The sequence below is a fragment of the Crocodylus porosus genome, unplaced genomic scaffold, assembly GCF_001723895.1.
Source record: "Crocodylus porosus isolate Cpor-Errol unplaced genomic scaffold, CroPor_comp1, whole genome shotgun sequence".
In the NCBI taxonomy this organism is placed as follows: domain Eukaryota; kingdom Metazoa; phylum Chordata; order Crocodylia; family Crocodylidae; genus Crocodylus; species Crocodylus porosus.
In genome coordinates, this window is record NW_017728910.1 from 32,011,497 (window position 1) to 32,032,693 (window position 21,197).

The window sequence follows — 21,197 nt, forward strand, 5'->3', positions numbered from 1 at the left end:
GGGAATAGGAGTAATATAGGTCTTAAGATTTTGCTGGCCTACATGTTGTACTCAGTCATGAAAGCAATAGGCAATTAAGTTTTAATCTACACGTGAAGAAATAAAAATCTTAGATTCACAAACATAAAAATCAAGATTAATATTCTACACAGAATCTTTAAGGTAAAGTTCTCAGACCATGAACCGAATACATGAAGCTAATGATGGAACTACTCCAGTTCCCTCCATTCCCATCAGTAGCATTCCCTCTAACAGTTTTAAATGTTCTAATCTGTTAGAAACTGTTCCTATTTTGCTTTTATTAAAAAAAATTCTGGAAGTATGATATTGCATTTATTTGACAAAAAAGGCTACTTATTGGTCTCAGATATGATACAGTTACGCATATAATGTAATCTACTTTATCCAGGCATAATCTAGACAAATAGACTGTTGATATACCCTACTCAAAGCGTTTGGTCTTTATGTTTATGGATCCAGTACTGATTTGAAGAGGAGACAGCTAGGTTTTTTAGCTCATGATTTAAGATCAGTTCCTGTAGTCAACAGCCTTTAGGCATATTTTGATTGACTACTAAGATACCACCACCAGTAACAATTTAATACTACATATCCGAGAGGCCCTTGGCTACCCCCCACTACCTTCATCCATTCCTGTCTGCTGTATGCCTCCATTCTCCAGTCATTCACATTTTTGTAGGTCTGATACTACATCATCTAGCTATTTCATGTTGGTGGTCCAAGAGACCTTCTCCCATCTAGCACCCCAAGGAGCATTTTCTTTGTGTCCAGATGGTTTCCATTCTTTCACAATGGCCCAGCCACTAGTCACTATGCTCTGATTTCCTGCATCTGTCTTGGGTCTCTGTACAATTGATATAACTCATTGGTTCTCACGCACCATTCTTATGTTATGGGATCATACTGTGCACCAAAGATTTTCTGAAAAATCTTCCTTTCAAAACAATCTAGTAGCACTTGTTTGTTTGAAAGAGAACCCAGGAGTGACTGCCAGAGGTTACATAAGGCCCGATTATGTTTTTATAGACTTGAAATTTAATTTTCCTTGGAATGGGCTTGGATGACAGAAGATTATGGAAAGCACAGTAGGCTCTACTTCCTGCTTTCACTCTTCCTTTATATTATCACGCTGTGCTATGATAGTACCAAAATATTTGAAAAGGGTCACTTGCCTAAAATATATTTACTATTATATGGGGTCCCCAATTTACTGCTGTCCTATTTACCAGCAGATACTGTTTTAGCCATGCTTACTTGGACTAAGCACAGACCGTCAAAAAGCCAGAGGCTGAATTGATTCAATCTTCACAGGTTAGTCTAGGGTGCATAGATTGAACCAATAAACAAGTGAAAAGACATTTGCTTTTGGATTCCAGAAATGCAGCCATATGCATGCAGGGGCCAGGCCAAGAGCTAGGGAGGGGCACTAGAGCATAACTCCCTGCTCAGCTGGAGCAGACAGCTTGGGCCACAGCTAGCCTGCTCACCCTGCAAGGGGAGGTTTGTGAGGAAGACGCAAAGAACCCTAGGATGCTGGGAGGCTGCAAGTTAACTTGAATCTGGAGAGGATTTGGGACAAAAGTTCAATAAACTAATTTAATCTAATCTAAAGCATCTAAGTCTGATACTATGTCCATGCAGGTTTATCTTAAACTGGTTTCGGTTACAGCTGTACAAAATGGCAACACGTCATTTTGATTTCAGAGTCACTTTTTCAAAGGGACAGTGTTTCATTTTGCTGTTCCAAAGTACTGTTCCGTTTCATTTCATTGAAACCTTTTCGGTGTTTCACACATAGGCTATAACTTTCTCATTTCTTGCCCAATTCAAATGAAAACAGCAGGGATGGTAGCCCCTTCTAAAGCCATGAAGCCTGTCAAGTTTCAAGGAGATAGGTGCAGGGGGTTCTGATAAACTGCACCTCAAACTGCTGACAAGCAAAACTCGTCACATGTGTTTTAAGGTGGAGCAGGATGAAAACAGCAGGGATACTAGCCCCTTCTGAGGCCATGAAGCTTGCCAGCTTTCAAGGCAATAGATGCAGGGGTTTCTGGGAAACTGCACTCTGTCATGCAGTAGGGTCCCTAGAGGTGGCCATGATACCCCTATGGCCCTGTAACTGTGCCAGCTCCGCTTTGCAGATGCCTTCTCTTCTCGCCACATCTTGTTGGAAAAGATAATAAATAGGGAGGCTGCCCTCAAGCTTCAGCTCAGTCACGGTCCTAATGGACCCCACTAAACCCTGTAGGTTCTTGGACCCCTTGCTGGGTCCCACTTTAAGTAGGTGCCTCAAGGGGACACTCTAAGTCTTATGGGGTAGATGCGTAGCTCCAGCCCTCCCTTACCATGCCCTATGCCTATCAATATCATCCCTGTAATGAGGTCTCACTTTCACTCTACCTTTTATTGTTGCTGGGCTCTCTATGCCCCTGTTGCTGAGCCCTCTACATGACATGGTAGTGTGCCTCCTTCCCTAGAGCCCCAGCCCAGTCCAACACTTTAAATAACAACAGGTAAGCAGCACAGTAGCACTAGCATTTCAAGTAGCCAAGCAGCTACAGAGCCTTTCTTTCCTTTCCTGCAGGAGCTTCTTCTCCAGCAGCTGCCAGATACTTCTCCCTGCCAGGTCCAGCCCTGGGGCTTAGATGTGCCCAGGGCCCTGCCTCCTTCTGGTCAGCTGACCGGAGATAGGTGCTAGGGATGTAGGTTGTAGCCATACTGGTCTAAGAACATGGCAGACAAGGCTCTTTGGGTCAATCTGATAGCTTTTAGTAGACCAACTGAATAGTTGGAGAAATGTATCTTAGCAAGCTTTCAGATTGAGAACCCTTTGTCAGGCTAAGGAACCACCTGCAGTTGGTGTGTGAGCTCTTCCTGGATGCAAGGAATACTAAAGAAGCCAGAGGCTAGCATGCAATGCAGGCAAGAAAACCAGTCAGTGAAAATGGAAATGGAGGCGTCAGGGGTGAGAGAGAGGCTGGGGCTGCGGGGGGGGAGGGGGGGAGGTAAGAAGGATGTAGCAGGTAAAAGTGGACAGGTACCTGGGGAGTCAAACGTCTGGCAGGTTGTAGTGCATCACAATTCCAATGTTTCCACAACTTCTACCGCAACCTCCTCCAAAGTGCCTTCTGGGGAAGGAGACCTGGGTCTAGGGGAAAACTTGAGGGGTGTGGAGCACAAACTCAGATGATTCCCCCTCCTTCCCCAGAATTTCCCTTGCTATGGCACGCAGTCCAGATCCAGCTCCAGCTCTTCCTCTGGAACTGGAAGGCTCAGGCTGGCAATTGAAATTGGGGTGAAGGAGATTGTAATGCTGGTGCTACTTGTTGTTATGGTGGTAGTGCTTGGGGTTGTTATTATGGCGGGTGTTATTGGAGAGGATGCAGATACTGCTGCCATCTCCTTGGTGCCACTAGCAGAAGCAGCATGGCTGCTACTTGTTAGAAAAAGGCTGCATCTATGGTTTTTGTGGGGAGTGGGACTTGGAGCTCTCCCTCTACTCGCTCTTCCACCCCAGCCAGAAGAGTGGCCACCTGCCTTTCAAGCATGCTTCATGTTTCATTTGCTGGAAAATCTGTGTGTGTTTCTGTAACACAATATATTTATGTAGTACATAAATACATACATGTTCTGTAATATATGTTGCGCTTTCCTGCAGTCAATGCAGACTGTCAGGGGAAACACAGATTTCTCTTACGTGGCAAAAGAATTACAGAGAATAACAAAAGAGGATTTTGGGGGAGAAACACATTGAAAGGAATGGATTAGGAAAGGGGATTCGGGTATTTTGGAAAGAATTGTATCCTACTTTCTAGGAACAGACTAGCAAATAGGAAGCAAGAGTCTTCCTGATACTCCTGATACTGACCTGTCTTTGCCAGCAGCAAGCAGACAAAGGCATGGCTGACAAAGCTCATTTCAAACCATGCTTTTATGCTCCTTCTCCATCCCTCCCCCAGAGCACCAGCATTGGAAGGGACCTCAGGGAACGATCACAGTCACTGGCCAGCAACACATGACAATATCGGAGCAGTCCTTCCCCCCCCCTCTCTCTCTCTCCTTAGTTTGTATTTCCATGCAAGCCCAGCATCAAAACTTGAAACTCTTCAAATTTTTTGAAACATTTAGAGAGCCTCTATTTTGTTTCCAAGTTGTTTCAAAGCCTTGCATTAGGTTTCAGTGTTTCGAGCTCGAAATACTTTCAAAACAAAACATGGGTTGAAATTTTGCACAGCCCTAGTTTCAGTCATTTTCAAAACATTTTGTGAGTGCTGAATTTCTGTTGTATTACAGATCTGAACCAGTTACAGGTCACCTATACCAGTTTGTGTAATCTCTATCCCTAGTCTGTTTTCTTTGCTTCATTTGTTATGTGAGTATACACAGCTTCTGTATCGTTCATATTTTTTTCTTATGAGAGTTTAATCACCAGCTTATGAGAACTTTATGCTCTCCATTTAGCTGAACTCCTCTGCTCATGTTATTTATGCTCCCAATTACTTTTTTCCGGTGTCAGGTAGAATAAGACCATCTCCTTGTCTCTGCAGCAGAGCACTAGGGTGCACACTACTGGTAATGGTAATAAGGGCCCAGCTGCCAATCTTCAGGGCAGTGCAGGTGATGGTTGCCGGGGCAACCAATTTGGTCAGATAACCAGAAGGGGGCAGGGCCTGGCCTTTATAAGCAGTCAGGCTGAGGCCAGAAGTCAGTTCCCCTCTGGCAGCCTGAGCAGCAGGAGCTCTGCTGTAGAGCAGAGCAGAGCAGAGCAGGGTAGAGCAGCCTGGCCGCTCAAGCGTTGCCATGATGATAGGGGGTGGAGAGAACCCCGACAGGGAGTTACTGAAAGAGGGCCAGGTTGCCTGGGAATTGATGTTATAGCCAGGAGGCTTATTTTGGGTTACAGCTGATTGGCTCATGGCTTTATGTTTTCGGTTTGGTCGTTTGTGTAATACCGGAGGACCGGGTGAGGCTGTAGGGGTTGGAGGAGGCCTCAGGGGAGCTCCCCAGTAGCGTGGGGGTTCCTGGTGCCCTGGGAGGATACACGTTTGGGTGCCAGAGAAGACACAGCAGTTTGGCGCCGGGAGGCGCTGTGTTTGGGGTGTAGTGACCCCAGCCCCGTGTGGGCGGTAGTTGAAGCCCAGTGAGCGTAGGACCCAAGGAAGGGGTCTGGGGCCAGGTAAGGCCGAGGCCGCCTCAGCCCCGAGCGCCGGCGAAGAAGCGCGAGCACAGGCCCGAGCGCCGGCGAAGAAGCACGAGGAGCACGAGCATAGGCCCAGGGAGGGCGAGAGCATTGTGGTGGGCCCAGAGAAGGGCAAGTGCGCAAGTAGAAGCCTGAAGAAGGGCGAGTGCGAGGTGAGACAGGCCCCGGGTGGGGGCGAGAGCGTGAGTGTGGAGAGACAGGCCCAGTGGGGCACTGTCTGTATGGGAGAGGCCCCAGACGGGGGGGTGGGGCGAACCTTATCAAGAAGCCCCAGACAGGGGGGGCGAACCTTATCGAGAAGGCCCAGACGGGGGGGCGAGCTTAGTGAGAGGCCCAGATGGGGGGGCGAGCTTAGTGAGAGGCCCAGATGGGGGGGCGAGCTTAGTGAGAGGCCCCAGGAGAGGGCGTGTACACAGAGAGGCCCCGGGAGAGGGCGAGCGTATGACTAGAGAGCCCGGTGAGGGCGAGGACCAGACTAGAGGGCCTGGTGAGGGCGAGAATACAACTATAGCCCGGGGAGGGCAAGTATGGGATTAAGAAGGCCAGTGGGGGTGAGCAGACGCTCAGAGGCCCTGGGGAGAGGGCCATTAAGGAGGAGGATAGAGACGATAGCGTCCGGAACACCCCAGGGGCTTCGGGCGTGGTATTGGGGTGGAAGGAGCCATGCAACGCCCATAGGGTTGGGGCACAAGAACTATTTGTAGAGAGCAGGGACCTGAAGGGCAAGAGCACTGGTCCAAGGGGCCAAGTAAAGGCAGCCTCCCATTAACATTAGAGAACCAAAGTCGCGGCGGGCATGAACAAGGGCGCCAGACAGGCAACTTGGCACAGTAGGGGCACCAAGAGAGATCACGGCTGCTCCTGGGTCCCCGCCCCGTGACAGTCTCAATCCAGTGCAATTTTCTTCCATAGGCACCAGTTCTGTTTCTTGCATCACACATACAAACTTTAATAAGTTTGTCCTGGGACGCGGGAATACTCACCGGCAACTAGGGAAACAGGGCGGAATACAGAACCCGTGCAGCTCGTCAGCCGCTTATTTATACAGCTGCAGCCTGCCGGTGACATCAGTGCCAAATGCCGGCCGGCTCAGCTAAAAAGGGCGGCGGACACCACGGAGCAGAGAGGAGAGAGGGCGTTGCTGCCAGGGTCCCTGCAGCAGAGATGAGCAGGAGTACCAGACCCGAACACCAGGAATGGCCGGGATGGAAGGTGGGCGAAAGAAGAGAAGCAGCTCAACAATGCTGCAGATAAGGCGGCAGGGGGACACCTGAATCACTACAGAGGAACTGCAGAAGGCACGCCGGAGAAGACCCGATCCGAGGGAGAGAGACAGCGAGTCCAGGCAGAAGCACCGCTGGAGGGAACTTCGCCGCTGGACCGGGAGGTGCCTTAGAGTAGACAGGGAGCGGGGTGCCTACAGGGATAAGGCAGCCAGTATCCCGGTGAAGTGCAGAGAGGTAGTTAAAGGGGCAGTATGCCTGGTTTTTGTGTCTGGGTTTCCTTTTTCTTTCTCCGTGATTTTGGTTCTACCCCAGGCTCCGAGGGGTTGGGAAAGTAGTTGACTCCCATTGTAGGTCGGGTAGTGTCAGGAGGGATGTGAGCAGGACCCGGTCGAGGGTCGCAGGAGCGAGACGCCAACCAACTTATGGCTGCTACACAGGAGGCGTGAGGCTGGGGTGTATAAGCCCCGAGAGTAACCGCCAGGATGAACTTTGGGGCCAACGAGCACGCCCGATGACTGGCCCTGGACACTGAGGTCATCAAGTCATGGCAGGCAAGCGTGGGGTCAAGGATTCGGGCAGAAGTCACCAGCTCAGGCAGAAGCGCAAATCCAAGAGGTGCACGACATCAGTCACCCGAGCAAGAGCGGCACGAGAGCAACTACGAGTCCCAGCAGCAACAAAGTTCAATAAGTTTATTGCGAGCTCCTAATTCAGCTAATATGACCCACAAACTTTTTTTGAGTATGCTTTCTGGGAGTCTATGAACAGAATGTGTAAGCTCCGATTATACTTCCATTTTTACCCACAACTATTTGTCTTAGGGAGAAGATCTGGTCTATCACCAGTCTATTCTTGAGTAAACCACACTGGTGTTCTCCCAGAATTTCCTCTGCATACAGTAATAAACTCTGAAGCAAGACGTTGAATATAGGTATTTGTTAACAGGGCAATATCTATGTAATTCTGACACTCCAGTTTGCTACCTTTTTTTTTGAAGATGGGACATATGAAATCTTCTCTCTAATCATCAGGTAGAACTGAATTTCTTTATGGATTTGTTTATAAAGCATTTTCCCCCTCCATATTTTGTCATTCAGCTTAAACACCGTAGTTCCAAGTATCTTGTTGTTCTTGAGTTCTGCAATGGCTGTTTTCACATCTGTAAAAGGTGGTGCTTCTATTTTTGGTTTAAGGTTTAAATCATGATTTAAATCTCAAATAGAATCATGATTAAAATTAAGACCAATCCCTGCCATAAGGCCAATTTTAGCTGAAAAGCAAATTCCTGAAACCTATGCATTGGCATAATAACATTCCTAAATGCCATACTTCTGTGTTACAAATCATCTACATTCTAACTCATTTTAACCTTCAATGCATCTTAATCATTAAATCCAAAAAGGATAAACAGCAAAAATGTAAAATGGACAGCTGACATATTGCTAACATTAAAAACAATATTACAATTAAAATACACCTTTAATTTCAAACAGTTTTTGGAAGTGTCAAGTTAATGATCTTATTTCCTTACATGTCAAGTGCACTTAATTAAATAAAGAACTTCTTGCCACTCCTACAAATTCAGCTTGGGAAACTAAAGTTGAACAGGGTATTCTCCTTGTTCGTCACCACTGTGAAGGCCTACAGGCCAAACTGTGGCACTTGTACAAACCCCAGCTTTAAATGAAATTTTGACAAGCATAAATGGACACTGTGCATGCAATTTAAATAATATGGTCTTACCCAAAAAGAAATAAAATCCAGCTCCCTCTCGCAGTGTTGACTCTACAGCACAAACAGAAGTAGCAGACACTTATTTTTTGTCACTGGACAGGCCAGTATGACTTTAGATGCATACAAATCTAGAAAAGACTTGTTAAGTTATTTCCTTCTTTATTAGTATCTTTTCAGAGTTGAGTTGGAATAAGAAAAAATCCCTATAACTGAACAAAAGATCCATTACTTTAGATCTTACATAAAGGGGGGGGGGGGAGGTTGCCTGAAGATATTTTAGCAAAATATCCAGTGTATATTTAAATACATTCATGTTTCAAATACCTGTCAAAGTATATATATTTTAAAAACTTCACTCTTAATGGAAGACCATATTGTTGCCTTGCAAGTTCTCACTGAAGTGGGACTCAGGAATGAAATATCCAAGAACAGATTTTGATACTTACAGAATTTCATTAAAGTTGAATCACTTAAATGTAACATATAGTTTATTTATTTAGGGATTGTTTATGTTTATACACACGGCTATAGGGCTTGTTTATATATGATCTATAGGTTGCATGAGTTGGTGAGGAATGAGTATATACATCTTAGCTGGTTATAGCACTCATTCCTCACCAACACATGCCACATACAGATCACGAAAAAGTTGGGTAAGTCAGAAGTTGCTGAAAAGATTTTTTTTTGAAGGGTTGAGACTTGAACTGTAGTCTGAAGAGATGCAGCTTAGTTAAACTTGATATTTGTTTATCTTTAGCATAATTACCAAAAACGTAAAGAATAAAAATGCAGTGTTATATGATATATCATTACTTATTCAAACTACTTATTCACAGTGGTTTAGCTATCTGCAAAGCTTTGGTTATTATAGATCCTAATGCTTGTTCTCTGACTACCTCCTGACTCAGACTGACTCATGTACACGTAACCACAGGCTAGTCCTGTGGAGATGGTCTTCCCTAGCTTCTATCAATTTATTTTCTAAAACAAAGTGGCTTAACACACACACACACCCTCAATTATTTTTTTCTTTTGCAGCAAAGACAAACTTGACCACCACTGACAGTCCATGATTTTACAGGCTTTTTTTTTTTTTTTTTTTTTTTTTTTTATAAGAGAACACCTTCATATTACAAGCTTTCCCTACACTACAGGGAGTAGGATGAAGGAAGGAGGGAAGATGTTTGGGCACAATCTCAAGTTTTATCCAGACTGACAGGAGTGGATTCAATTGTGATGTGTAATGTTAGAATCTGTTTATTTGGTTCAAAAACCAACTGTAAGGAAAAACAAACAAATTAAATACTGGTTCAGGTCAAGCCACCTCAAGAGACTTGAAGATTAGGGGACAATACCTTAACTGTTAGCTTTGAAAACTTTTCCCTCTTTCACACCCAACCTGCAAAGCTAGTTTTATCCAGAATTATCATAGCCTTAAAGGAACTGCAGAACTACAGCAGTTTAAGGAGAGGTTATTTAGCTACGGATAGATGGGAGAAACTGTTCAGTGAGCCAAACTAGGACAGTCCTCTGCCAGGTGTTTAAAGAAGCTCTGCCTGCTTAAGCCTCTTAGGTAAAGGACTTAGCATAGACAGCATGTTTCTAATACTGAAATACATTGTTTTTACAGAAGCTGTTTTGCCACTGTATCTCATTGTTCATGCTTCCAAAGGGAAGAACTGCAGATGCCTGAACTAACAGGACTCCTGGAAACAGACCAGATCCTGGACTTGCATAAGAATGAGAGAATTATGAAACTAAAACTTACCCTAGGACAAATAAGGGCACTAGGCCTAAGATGAGGGGGTTCATTCAGGGAACAGTAACAAGAGAGAAGTGGACCTAGCTCTGTAATCATCACTCAGCTTACCAACGAGTAAAATAAATGCATCTCCAGCTCATAGCATACGTTCACTTAATGGCACAATGACATGCATGGCACAAGGCATAATTCTGAGATCTGGATCAGATCCAAATTGTGCCCTTTCTACTTGCCGGTGCAGACAGATCCCAGGATCACAATCTTTCGAACTTCATGATGCCGGAATCCTCCTGCACTGGCAAGTTGGCTGACAGTCAGCTGATTTTTGGCCCTGGCTCCATATCTGACAATTAGTTCTTTGCCAGTCCCAACCCTGGAACAGTCCCAAATGCCTGGAGACATGGAACTGTCCCAGGACTAAACTGCACACAATTTTTGAGAAGTCCAGCAGCACTAGAGCTCTAGCATCATGGAGTCTCTTCCTCAAACTGGGGCCCCCACTGTGCCAAGGTATCAAAAAAAAGTGTGGATGCATCCCAGTGCCCTATCATCTAGCATTTTGAAACGTCTTACCGCACAGCCCCTGCAGAGGTTGCAAGACAAGACAGGAAAGGCTGCTGTGCACAGAGGATAGTAAGTGCCGAACAGGGAAGCCCCTTAGCTCCCCCTACCTAGGAACCTTAAGACCAGCTCCCCGCTTTTGGCATTGGGACTAGGGTTATCTTGATCCTGATCCCCATTCTCATACCGATGCTGACAATCACCTGATTTTGCAGAAGCAGAAGTTTGCCGATCTCTGCTTTATCTGCTAAAGAACAGCATTTTTTTCAGTTCCCAGAAGGGTGTTTTGATTTCAGCCACAATCCACCTAGTTATTTATTATCCTTGATCTCTTTCCAACTAGGATAAGGTTGTCAAATCTCAAAGAGGCAGAACAGTAACAAATGAAATTTGTAAAAATCATTGCTCCTATGCAACACAGTGAGCAAAATGATATGCACATATGGCCTGAGTACAAGAGGCTTCAGTATACTTGGCTTGACCCAAAATGGGTAAGGAAGTTCTTTACCCAACTAAAATATACTATGGAAACAGATATAGATGCAACATACTAGTTACTGCTGCAGAGACAAGGTCCAGTTAATAAATCACTCCAGAGAATGGCAAATTCCTAAAACACCCTCGAACAGCTACCCATCTCAACATACTATCACATGATATTACAAACCAGCTCTATAATAACAACCATAACTGAATTCAGAAGAATGCTCCTCTAGTCCTCAAATGTAATGTTTAGTCTCGTACAATATTATTCTCCACTTGAAAAAAAAAAAAAAAAAAAAGCTTACTGTGATACACTTCTTGGTGGAGCATGAAATTTCAGTGACAGGAGAAGTACAGGTTTCCTTTCTCCTGGAATACTCATTTATACATTACTGAACAAATAATTACAGTCAAGTTAAAACCATATTTGAACACCCAAAACCTTATTTCAGAAGAAAAAAGGTTAAATCGACTGATTTCTACAGGCATAGTAAAGTCAGTGGAAGGTAGGGGGTAGGGAAAGGAAGAAAAAAAAATAATTTAGGACAGAATTTTTTTATCTTTGAAACTCATCCGCCCCTCACTGATGAGCAACTGAATTTTCATGTGTAGCATCTCTCCCATTTCAAAGCAGCTTTGAGGAAGAGATTTAATAGCATGAGTGCATTTAAACACAATTCTTAGATAACCACATATTATCCAAGTTTACATTAAATTTTAAAACAGTTACTAGACAGCAATTGAGGCAATAAAGAAAGAGTAATAAACTGGTCAGAAGACTGGAGGGAATGATAGGAAAGAAAAGGTTGAGAAAACTAAAAATGAGTATACCTTGGCTGACAAGATATGAATTACTATAGTAGTATACAAATATTTATGAAATATTTGTAAGGCTGAAAGAATCCTGACTTTTTAAAATACATGCTTCCTAAGTAGTAAACTACTACAGCCATCCATTGGCAATATATGTTCTAATAAACATTTAGGTATAGCTCTATTTAAAATGGAACCTCTTTTAAAAAAATCTTCCTGAAGAGAAACACTTAAGCCTTGTTAAAAGTTATAGTACTAGACATAGCTTGTGCCTATTGTCTGCAGTTGAAGAAATATTTTTTACTGGTGTTTTGAATAAGAGTTAAACCAGGGTGGATTTTTTTTTTTTTTTTTTTTTTTACATTAAATAGCTTTAAATCATGATTTAAATCACGGGCCAGGAAGCCTCGATTTAATCATTGTTTTCTCAAAGAAAGTGCATTCTTGTTGTTTGATATCCTTTATACATTTAACTTCTTGAAACTTTGCATTTTTAGAGAAATGTAAGTGCTTGATTGTGTGTAAACAAACTTGCAGAGACCCAATAGGGTTGATGGGTAGGTAATCAGTTCTGTATCTCTTATATATTGCTGTTAACAAGGATGTTCTCTCTCAGGGGAAAAAGATTTCTCCCTATGCCTGAAGAAGGGTGTTTGTGCCCCAAAGCTTGAAAAGAATATTTTTTCAACTATTTAGCTGGTCTAATAAAAGATATAACATCTACCCAAAGAACCTTGTCTGCCTGTGATATCTGGAGACACAAATCCAGTCTGAGAACTGAAACCAAGCATCACAGGGATGCTTAATGGCATCTTCTAGACTGAGCACTGAGTCCCATTCAGTCAAATGGTTTTCTTTAATCTTTACTAATCTACAGAGGAGCCTCTGGGAACCCCATAAGATTGGGCCCCTAATATAGTCCATGGCCTGTTGTGACCTATTTATAAAACTTCAAAAAACATTACATGAATATATTGTCTGAAATAGTATACAATTAGAAATTATAAACCCTGTTACGTGATAGTACCTTTAAGGTTTAACATGCTTTAAATTAAAACTACCTCTATATACTTTTTTTAAAGCATCTTCTTTTAAAAAAAAAAGAAAGAGATTAAATAAAAATCTCTGATTTTTTTTTTAAATTGTTGATTTTTATCCACCCTGAGTTAAATATACAAATAAAGTATATGCCAACATCAAGCATACTGCAATACATAATAAATGTACAAACTTAAATGACACAAAATACCTAATGATCTTTCAGGCAAGGTTCTTTGAGTAGATGTGATATCTTTTATTAGACCAACTGAATAGTTGGTATAATAAATCTAATAATGATCTTCCATGCAAATATAGTAACCACCACAAATGCAAGGCAAGTTCTAAGTATACTACATCACACAGATTAATGAAACAGGTGGCCTTGTTTCAATGGACCAGCTGTAAATTTTCATAATTGGTCAGGGACATAGAAGAGAAAATCAAGCATCTTTACTGAGAATGCAGGCTTTCCTTCTGGATGCATTTTCTATTCTAATTTTATTCTGTTCTGTCAAACTTTCAAGACCAAGAATTCTCAGACACACACAAAGCTGCTCACTAGGACAAAGTTCTAGTATTAAACCGAAGTGCACAATGTGGTTTGCAATAAGGCAATGATAACAGCAAAACTGGACTGGCACAAAACCCCAGAGAGAATATATCGGATTCTGCAATAGGGGGCTTCTCTAAAACAAGAGCATTCAACCGTGTAAAAACTGATAGTCTGCTACACTACTTACAAAGTTACTGGGCAAGATGGAAGCTAGATCCAAGTAATCCACAAATGAACGTGCATATGTATAACATAGCATTTAAAAACTGTGATACTAGTTTTTCCAGATAGAGCTTTTGGGGGAAATAGTGTGCATTTTTCCCCAATGGAAGTCTTAACCAGACAACCCCCATCCCCACACATACATTCAACAAAGCACACAATTATTTGATGTAAATGTGAAGTGCCAAACATCCGTTCTTTCCTTCCTCCCTCAGGCTACTTTCTACTAAGATACTCTCTACAGCACATTTCAGGGAACAAAGTTCCATAGATACAATATTATGCTCCAATAACCAAGGATTCTGATGCAAGGGTCATGTGGATTAGATGCATAAAGAGCATTCAACAGAAAGTATTGGTCAGAATTATGTTAGAAGACAAAAAGCCCTATACATAATAGTGTCTAGAAACAATTTTTCACTTGGGTTTGAAACAAGCCTCCAGCCTGCAGTACTTTGCTTTTAACTTATATTAAACCTAAAAATAAGACCAAGAAAGATTGATAATAAAACTCTAAAGTAAGGCAACAACAAAAGAAAAAACAAAATTAAAAAAAAAAGAACACACACACACGTGCAAAACAATCCCTTTAAAATCCCACAAGGCAAGTTTTTCGACTTAGTTCACTTCAAGGTTTTATAACAGCGCTTAAATTAAGTCAACCAAAACTGAAATTTGTTTTACTTCACTGGCAAACAGAATTATTTTGCTATACAGATTAAAAGTTAGCCATGAAAAGCATAAATATCTGTACTTTACACAAGTATAAGGGGAAAAAAAGAAGCTGATATTAATGAATTTTAAAAAACAGAGCGTCACATCACCAAGTAAGAAAATCATTAAGAAATTCATATTGCAAGACCTGTAAACACTCATGAAAGGTGTTAAATGAAAGCTTTTTATATATTTTGAGCAGCTAATAAATTCTTTCCTTAATTTCCCATGCAGGTGGCATCATCCACATGCAATTTTTAATCAATCTTAAATACAGAACAGACTACAAGAGTCAGTGAAGCTGAAATACTGTTTAAATACTCAAAACAAATGTAAACCATATCAAATCATAATGCATTTGTCCTACAATTAGCTGCAGTGTGAAAATTAGGAAGAATTACAGAATCAAGAATTTGACTCAAGCTATACAAGGCTACTTATTAATATCTTTTAAGGAGAATGCAAAAAAGGTGCTACTGCAAGACTATTCTTAAAACTGTTAATATTTTCAGGCTTCAATAAGCAGGTTCTGTGGCCTGTAGAGAAAGTATTTTATACTCAACTGTATGTTACACAAGAACCTCAAAACTGGCTGTTGCAATAGTACATATTTTGTAAGTACTGCCACATTAGGAATAATCCATTATTTCAAACAGGCTTCAAACTAAGCTTCCAACCTGATAAAAAGACTTATAATCTTCAAGTTACTAGATTTAGTGGATGATTAAAAGTCACTTTTCTCCCCATTCTGAGTCAAAGTTCAAACTTTAAGTTCAATACCTAAATCTCTCTCCTCTCTCTCTCTGGAGACACAGAGAGAGAAAATTTACTTGCTGCTTTAAAATTCATAAAGGACTCAACAGTGAACTACAGAATGCATTTCCTCACCTCAAACTGCAGTAAGTTTTTATGCATGTTTAAATTTAAAAACATGCAAAAGAGATTTTCTGCAGAGCACAGATTGGCAGACTTGCCTTTACACTTGCTGGCTACAAATAGCAGTTAACATTTGATTGTTAGACGTTAGGAAATATTTATTTAAAGTTTTATCATTTGAGGAACTCTAGGCATGTCTTCACAAGACATTAACTGAGCAGTAGCTGAAAAATACTGCACAGTAAAGCACCGCAGCACAAACAGTGGTACTACGCTACTGCGCATTATTAGGCTTCTGCATAGTAGGCTCATATAAAGACAGGCACTACTGTGCAGACACTACTGTGCAGTAACTCCACTTACTCTGCATTTATTTCGTACTTGCTAATACAAATACTAAATAAATGTGCAGTAGCGTCGTGTGTAAACATGCCCTCTGATATCCTCCAAAAGTGAAAATTTTAGAGTAGGTCTCCCATAACATCACCCTCACCTGCCCTGCCCAATTCGTAAGATACAACAGCATGCAACATTTTATGTTAAGGTCTAGCACTCTTGCAATATCAGGTAATTCCTTTTGCAGGACAACCATAATTAATATAGAATTTGCTTCTTGGATGGGCTACATGTTGATGTCACTACACATTTGTCGTTTGCATTTCCAAACAGTTCCACAGTTCCTCAAATAATTGCGCTTATCAAAAAGTGAACCATGCAGTGTGCATGGTTTCTGATTTAATGAAACATCTGTAACAGAACAGATGTTCAGTGCATATAAACCAGTTTCAAAATGGCTGAAACCAATTTGAGATAAACCTGGCTGAAGGTAATATCAGACAACTGATTTGGGTCAAACCAGTTTATGCAATGCCTATCCCAGACCCTCTACTGGTTTAAGTTAAATCAGAGTCCCCCAGCATCCCAGCATGCTGTCTGGGCTGGGCTAAGCTCTCTGCTCCACAGCAGGGCTGGCTCCTCCCCTCTGCTCCCTGGCCAGAGCTCCAGCAGAGTCTTGCAGGCACATCAGAGTCTGCTGGCTTCCCCATGCCCCCTTCCCCTTCACCACTCGCGGCTTAAGCAGGGATCCCTTCCTCCTCTCTGCCACAGCACAGACCATACCCAGCATGTGGTATGCTAGCTAATGCTGTGTAAAGCTCCAGCAGAGACTACAGACACAGCAGGGTCTGCCTAGCTTCCCCCACCCTACCCCACCCTCGCTGCTCAAGCAGGAAATCCCCCCATCTCCCACAGCACAGACCCAAGGCATGTGGTATGCTAGCTAATGCCAAGAGGTGTCACTGTGCATGTCTCTCTCCAATTTCACTGAGACAGGCAGACAGAACAGTGACTGCTTAGGGCTGTTTGGAGCCAATCAACAGGTCAGCTGTTGCTGTTTAAAAAGTTTGAAGCAATGGAGAGAGGCCCCTTTTGCCTCAGAGTGCTAGCCTGGAGCTGGCAACACTCCCCAATGAGAGCCTTATGGGGTCCTGGCCACACACCCCTCTGCTCAGCTCCCTGCAGAAGGGGGAGGGGGTGCTCTAGCATCCCCCTGGCTTGTAGCCTGCACCACTACAAGCATATGCCTGAATTTCGTCAGTCCAGAGAGGATGTCTCTCTGGTTTGAAACCAGTTCAGCCTAGCCATGTTAGACTAACCTGCAAAGACTAAACTAATTCAGGCTCAGGCTTTTTGAATGTCTGTCCCTAGCCTTAATGCTATTAAAAGTCAAGTGGGTCTGAAACTCTCCAAGAAAACATATTCCAGAGAATACTAATTAACTTAAACTGAAAACATTTTATAAAGGCCATTCCAATTATGACACAGCTTTAATAGAACCCAAGTAGACAAATTCCTAACAGAACCTTAGTTTCCTTTGAGCCCACCCACTCAACTCAAGAGCCCACCTGATTTCTCATATGGAGTTACATGGTAGGCTTAAGTCCCAAACTCCTCAATGCCTCCACAGTTCCCAGGCTACATTGCACCAGGCAACCTAACAGGCAACAATGAGACAAGAATCTATAGTTGTCAAATGTTGAGGCTCTTGGCACAGGATGTCGAGGAACCAAGGAGCACCAGCTCCCATCCCTGAAGCTCTTTCATAGTTGAAAGTCCAACATCCAGTTTGAGACAGCCAAGCAGAGACTGTCAGCAGGCTAAGGCTCCTCTCCCTTTCGGAAAGTTTTTATTTTTTCCCCATTCCAAATTAAAAACAAAACTGTATTTCAAAATATCTCACTCCTTATTGCAGTGGAATGACTTCATTCCTCGTCTCTCTAAGACAATGAAGCAAGTATGCTTTTTACATGCAGGTTTAGTTCTGTAAAAGCTCTACATTCATTTACTGACTGTTTAACATAAATGAAACAAAGTAGGAACTCTTAAAACAACTCTAAGCTTATACTATCTTTTTCAGTCATCCTTTAAATTACAGTTATAACAGGGAATTCAATATTTACTTACACATCTAATCCACAGGAAAGCATAAGTTGCCACCAGCTAACAGGAATAATATGCTGGGGTGGGGGAGAATGGCAGCAAAGAATCTGTTTGTCCAACTCTATATCGACCAAGCTGCTTTATTTTTGGGAATTTTTTTAAACCCAAAAGAAAATTATGGAGATATTTAATATATTATATTATATAATATTACAGGATTTAAAAGTTACAGTGTAAAGGAAATGGGTCTTTGGATTTCAAACAAGATCAAGGCAACTGAGGAAGAAAGGGAAGAGATACAGATTATGTTCATCAGCCAGTCCCACTTACTCTTATAGTCTACAGCGGGCAACCCTCAATTAATAGACTCTACTGTTTATAAAATAACATGAGGCAAAATTAATCCAAAACTCAAGTTACTATTTTTTTTTAAAATTTGTATTAGCTTTACTATGATTTAACAACTTTCATCATTTTAGATTTGTTCTGCAAATATGCTTTTGTTTGTCAGGATTAACTGAGTTAAAATTCAGATACATTTGGATGCAACTGGTTCAAACAACACCTGGCCTGAATTTTCATCAAGGTAGTTATTAATTTATGGCAATGTGGAAGAAGAAATTAAAACTGATAGCCAGCAGTGAAAATATCACCTTTTTCTGTAGTGCACAACTTGATTTTACAAGTTAGGCAATTCACCTCTCTCCATTTTCAAAACCAACATCAAATTACCAAGCTACAGACTGACTTTTATTAGTAAATGTTTAGGATCTACATTCACAGCTAAACCTACAAAGTAGCAAAAGTCAAAATAATTGTTTTGTATGTTAAGCTACTATTACAATTTACATCTGTAATTCCTATAATTAAAAATAAGGTCAGAGTGTTATTGCAGCCATGATGGTCCAGGATATTTACAAGAGGAAATGTGTTTTGTTTGGTTTTTTTTGTGTATGCAATACCTTTTATTGGGTCCGGGATATTTACAATAAGAAAGGATTTTTTGGGTTAATTTTGTGGTAATTTTTATTGGCAGAGAGCTGGCGGAGAGGTCTTTGACAAGATTTCAGGTATGCGCTGCCCCTCCAGATCTAGGGAAGCTTTTGGGTATACACTATCCTTGCTCAGGTCTGGAAGGGCAGTGCATACCCAAGAGCTTATTAAACTTGTCTCAACTGTATGGTTGGTCCAGTAAAAGATATCACAAAAAACCTTGCCTCTTGCATAATTTAAGTCTCAGAGAAATGTAATTTTTTGGTCTATTTACTGGTTTCATTTGACTACAGAGTGTGCCTCATCTTTTGTACCACAAAGGTCAGTAAGTTCTTCATATGGAGTGTTTTTTACATTAAGGGGGAAGGAAAATCATCTTGAATTTAAAAAAAAAAAATTACAACATCACAAAAATTGACTGGGGGCAAAAGGGCAAGTGGCCTTGCATTTAAAACAAAAAATTAAACTATTAAAAATGTAACTTCTGTTCAAGTTGAAAGCAGCTCTTTAAATATATTAACACAAGCACATAATCCTAAATGACTGTTCTAGACAGGAGTCACCAGACATTAAATTCACTGGACATTAAAGTCCACAGCAATAACTATGTGGCAATTAGTTTGAGGCATTTTGGCCAAACATCTAGAGAACTATGATACAATGTGAACAGATTTATGTTTATAATGGTAATTCTACAACAGTATGTTCAGACACATTTAAACTGCCTCCTTCAAGTATCCATGGGGTTCACGGATGATAAGACCAAAACAAAGACCAACTGGACCAAGCCTTAATCCAGCAATTTTCTACAGATCACACACTAAGCACCTACTTGGCATTTCATAAACAGTGATGACAGCAAAAATGTAAAAAAGGGGAATAAACTTCCAAGTTTAAGTATTTATTCAGGACAAAGGTAGCTGACTAGAACCACATAACAAAGACCAGCAATGTTCTGCATATACACACCTAATGTTTAAAACCCAAGGTTTCTAATAAAAAGCACTGTTACCCAAGTCAAAAGGACAAACATCTAAAGAAATATCTATTCTTACTTAGACAATATAAGAAAAGCAAAGAGCTGCTATAAAAGGGCATTCGTCTCACTACTCTGTGGGTATACATTTAGACTGCAAAATATGACTATCTAAGCGTTTTACCCAAAATGTCTTACCCAAAGAGCTTTATTGGCTCTTCAATGAGCTTTCACACTGGTACAATGTTGGCACCGAGCTCCAACAGGAGGAGCCAGTTTAATTACATGGAAAAATGATACCATTAAAACAATAGCCCCTGTCCATGATGTGTTGAACTTGACTTGGGAGAAAGAAAGAAAAGTCACTGGGCAAAACAATTAACTAGCTCTTAGTAGCGGGCAGTATTAAAACGTCATATTCAAACAGGGAAAAAGAGGAACACATCTACCAGAAAGCTTCTGTTGCCTCCATCACAGTGTAGCCAAGCCTGCTGCCTGCTACCTGCAGAACAGCTTTCCCCCCATCCCCCGTCTGATGAGGGCCAAAAAGTCTCTCCACCGAGACAGCAAGACAACAGCATCCTGGCAGTAGGGGTCAAGCACAGCAGAGTGCGCGGCCACGGGAGCGGTGCCCACACTCTCAAAGCCCTGCGCAGCCCTCACCGCCGCCGCTCGGAGGCACACGCCTCTCCCTGCCCCGCGCAGAGGGGCCTCGCGCGCGCTCGGACTTTTGTTCCCAGGACACTTTGGTTTCCACGCCCGCCCCGCCCCGCCCCGGCAGCACCACCCCCAAGGGGTCGCGGGCGAGGCTCAGGCCTGCCCCCCGGGAGGCCCGTGCAGCACCAAGGAGAGCAGGGGGAGCGCCGCTACCTGCAGCACGAGCGGCTCGGGGTTGAAGGCGAGCGTGAGTAGTAGCTGCATGCGCTCCGCGTCCTTGAGGTTGCGCAGCAGGAAGCTGCCCGAGTCCTTGGTCTCGGCGTAGCGGCGGACCAGGCGGTCGAGCAGGCGCTGCGAGGGACAGTGCACCAGGTCCGACCAGCCCTCCACGGCGGCGGGGGTGAGGAGGCGCACGTCGCCGTTGAGGCTGGCGAACTCAGTGGCGGGCAGGGCCTGCAGCAGGTCGCAGCGGCCCCTGCCGGTGGCGCGGCGGCAGATCTTGGCGTCGATGTCGGCCAGCTCCTGAGCGGAGCCGAGGCGCTTGAGCACGACGCGGCGGCTGCCCTCGCGGGGCTCCCCGTAGCGCGCGAAGTACACGTTCTTCACGTTGAAGACGTCCAGCAGGCGCAGGCGGCCCCAGCTCTCGAGGCGCAGCTGCCCGTTGAGGAACTTGCGGCACCAGCTGGTGCCCCAGCAGGCCGGGCACTTATTGAGCTGCAGGAAGCGCCGCTCCGCCAGCTCGTTGCGCTGCAGCGAGGCCAGCAGCGAGTGCGTGTTCAGCACCAGCGCCGCCGCCAGGCTGCCCAGCACCGCCAGCTTCACGTAGCGGTACAACCGCCCCAACTTCAGCGACACCAGCCGCAGCATCGTCCCGCGCCGGCTCCGGCCCCCACCCGCGCCGCGCTGCAGCCCCAGCACGGCTCAAC

General features: G+C 43.1%; 1 protein-coding gene across 2 annotated transcripts in view; it reads right to left on the bottom strand.

Moving 5' to 3' along the window:
* CUNH3orf58 (chromosome unknown C3orf58 homolog) overlaps window positions 1-21,191 on the bottom strand; it is a 32,247-nt gene extending 11,056 nt beyond the window's left edge. The window contains exon 1 of one of the 2 annotated variants that reach the window (XM_019532961.1): window positions 20,485-21,191. In XM_019532961.1, coding sequence (XP_019388506.1) covers window positions 20,485-21,138 — 654 coding nt within the window. In that variant the 5' untranslated portion in view covers window positions 21,139-21,191. Of the gene's footprint in view, window positions 1-17,110; window positions 17,342-20,484 lie in introns of those variants that run through there. The other variant, XM_019532962.1, reaches the window with a different exon arrangement.
* Window positions 21,192-21,197: the final 6 nt, after the last annotated feature.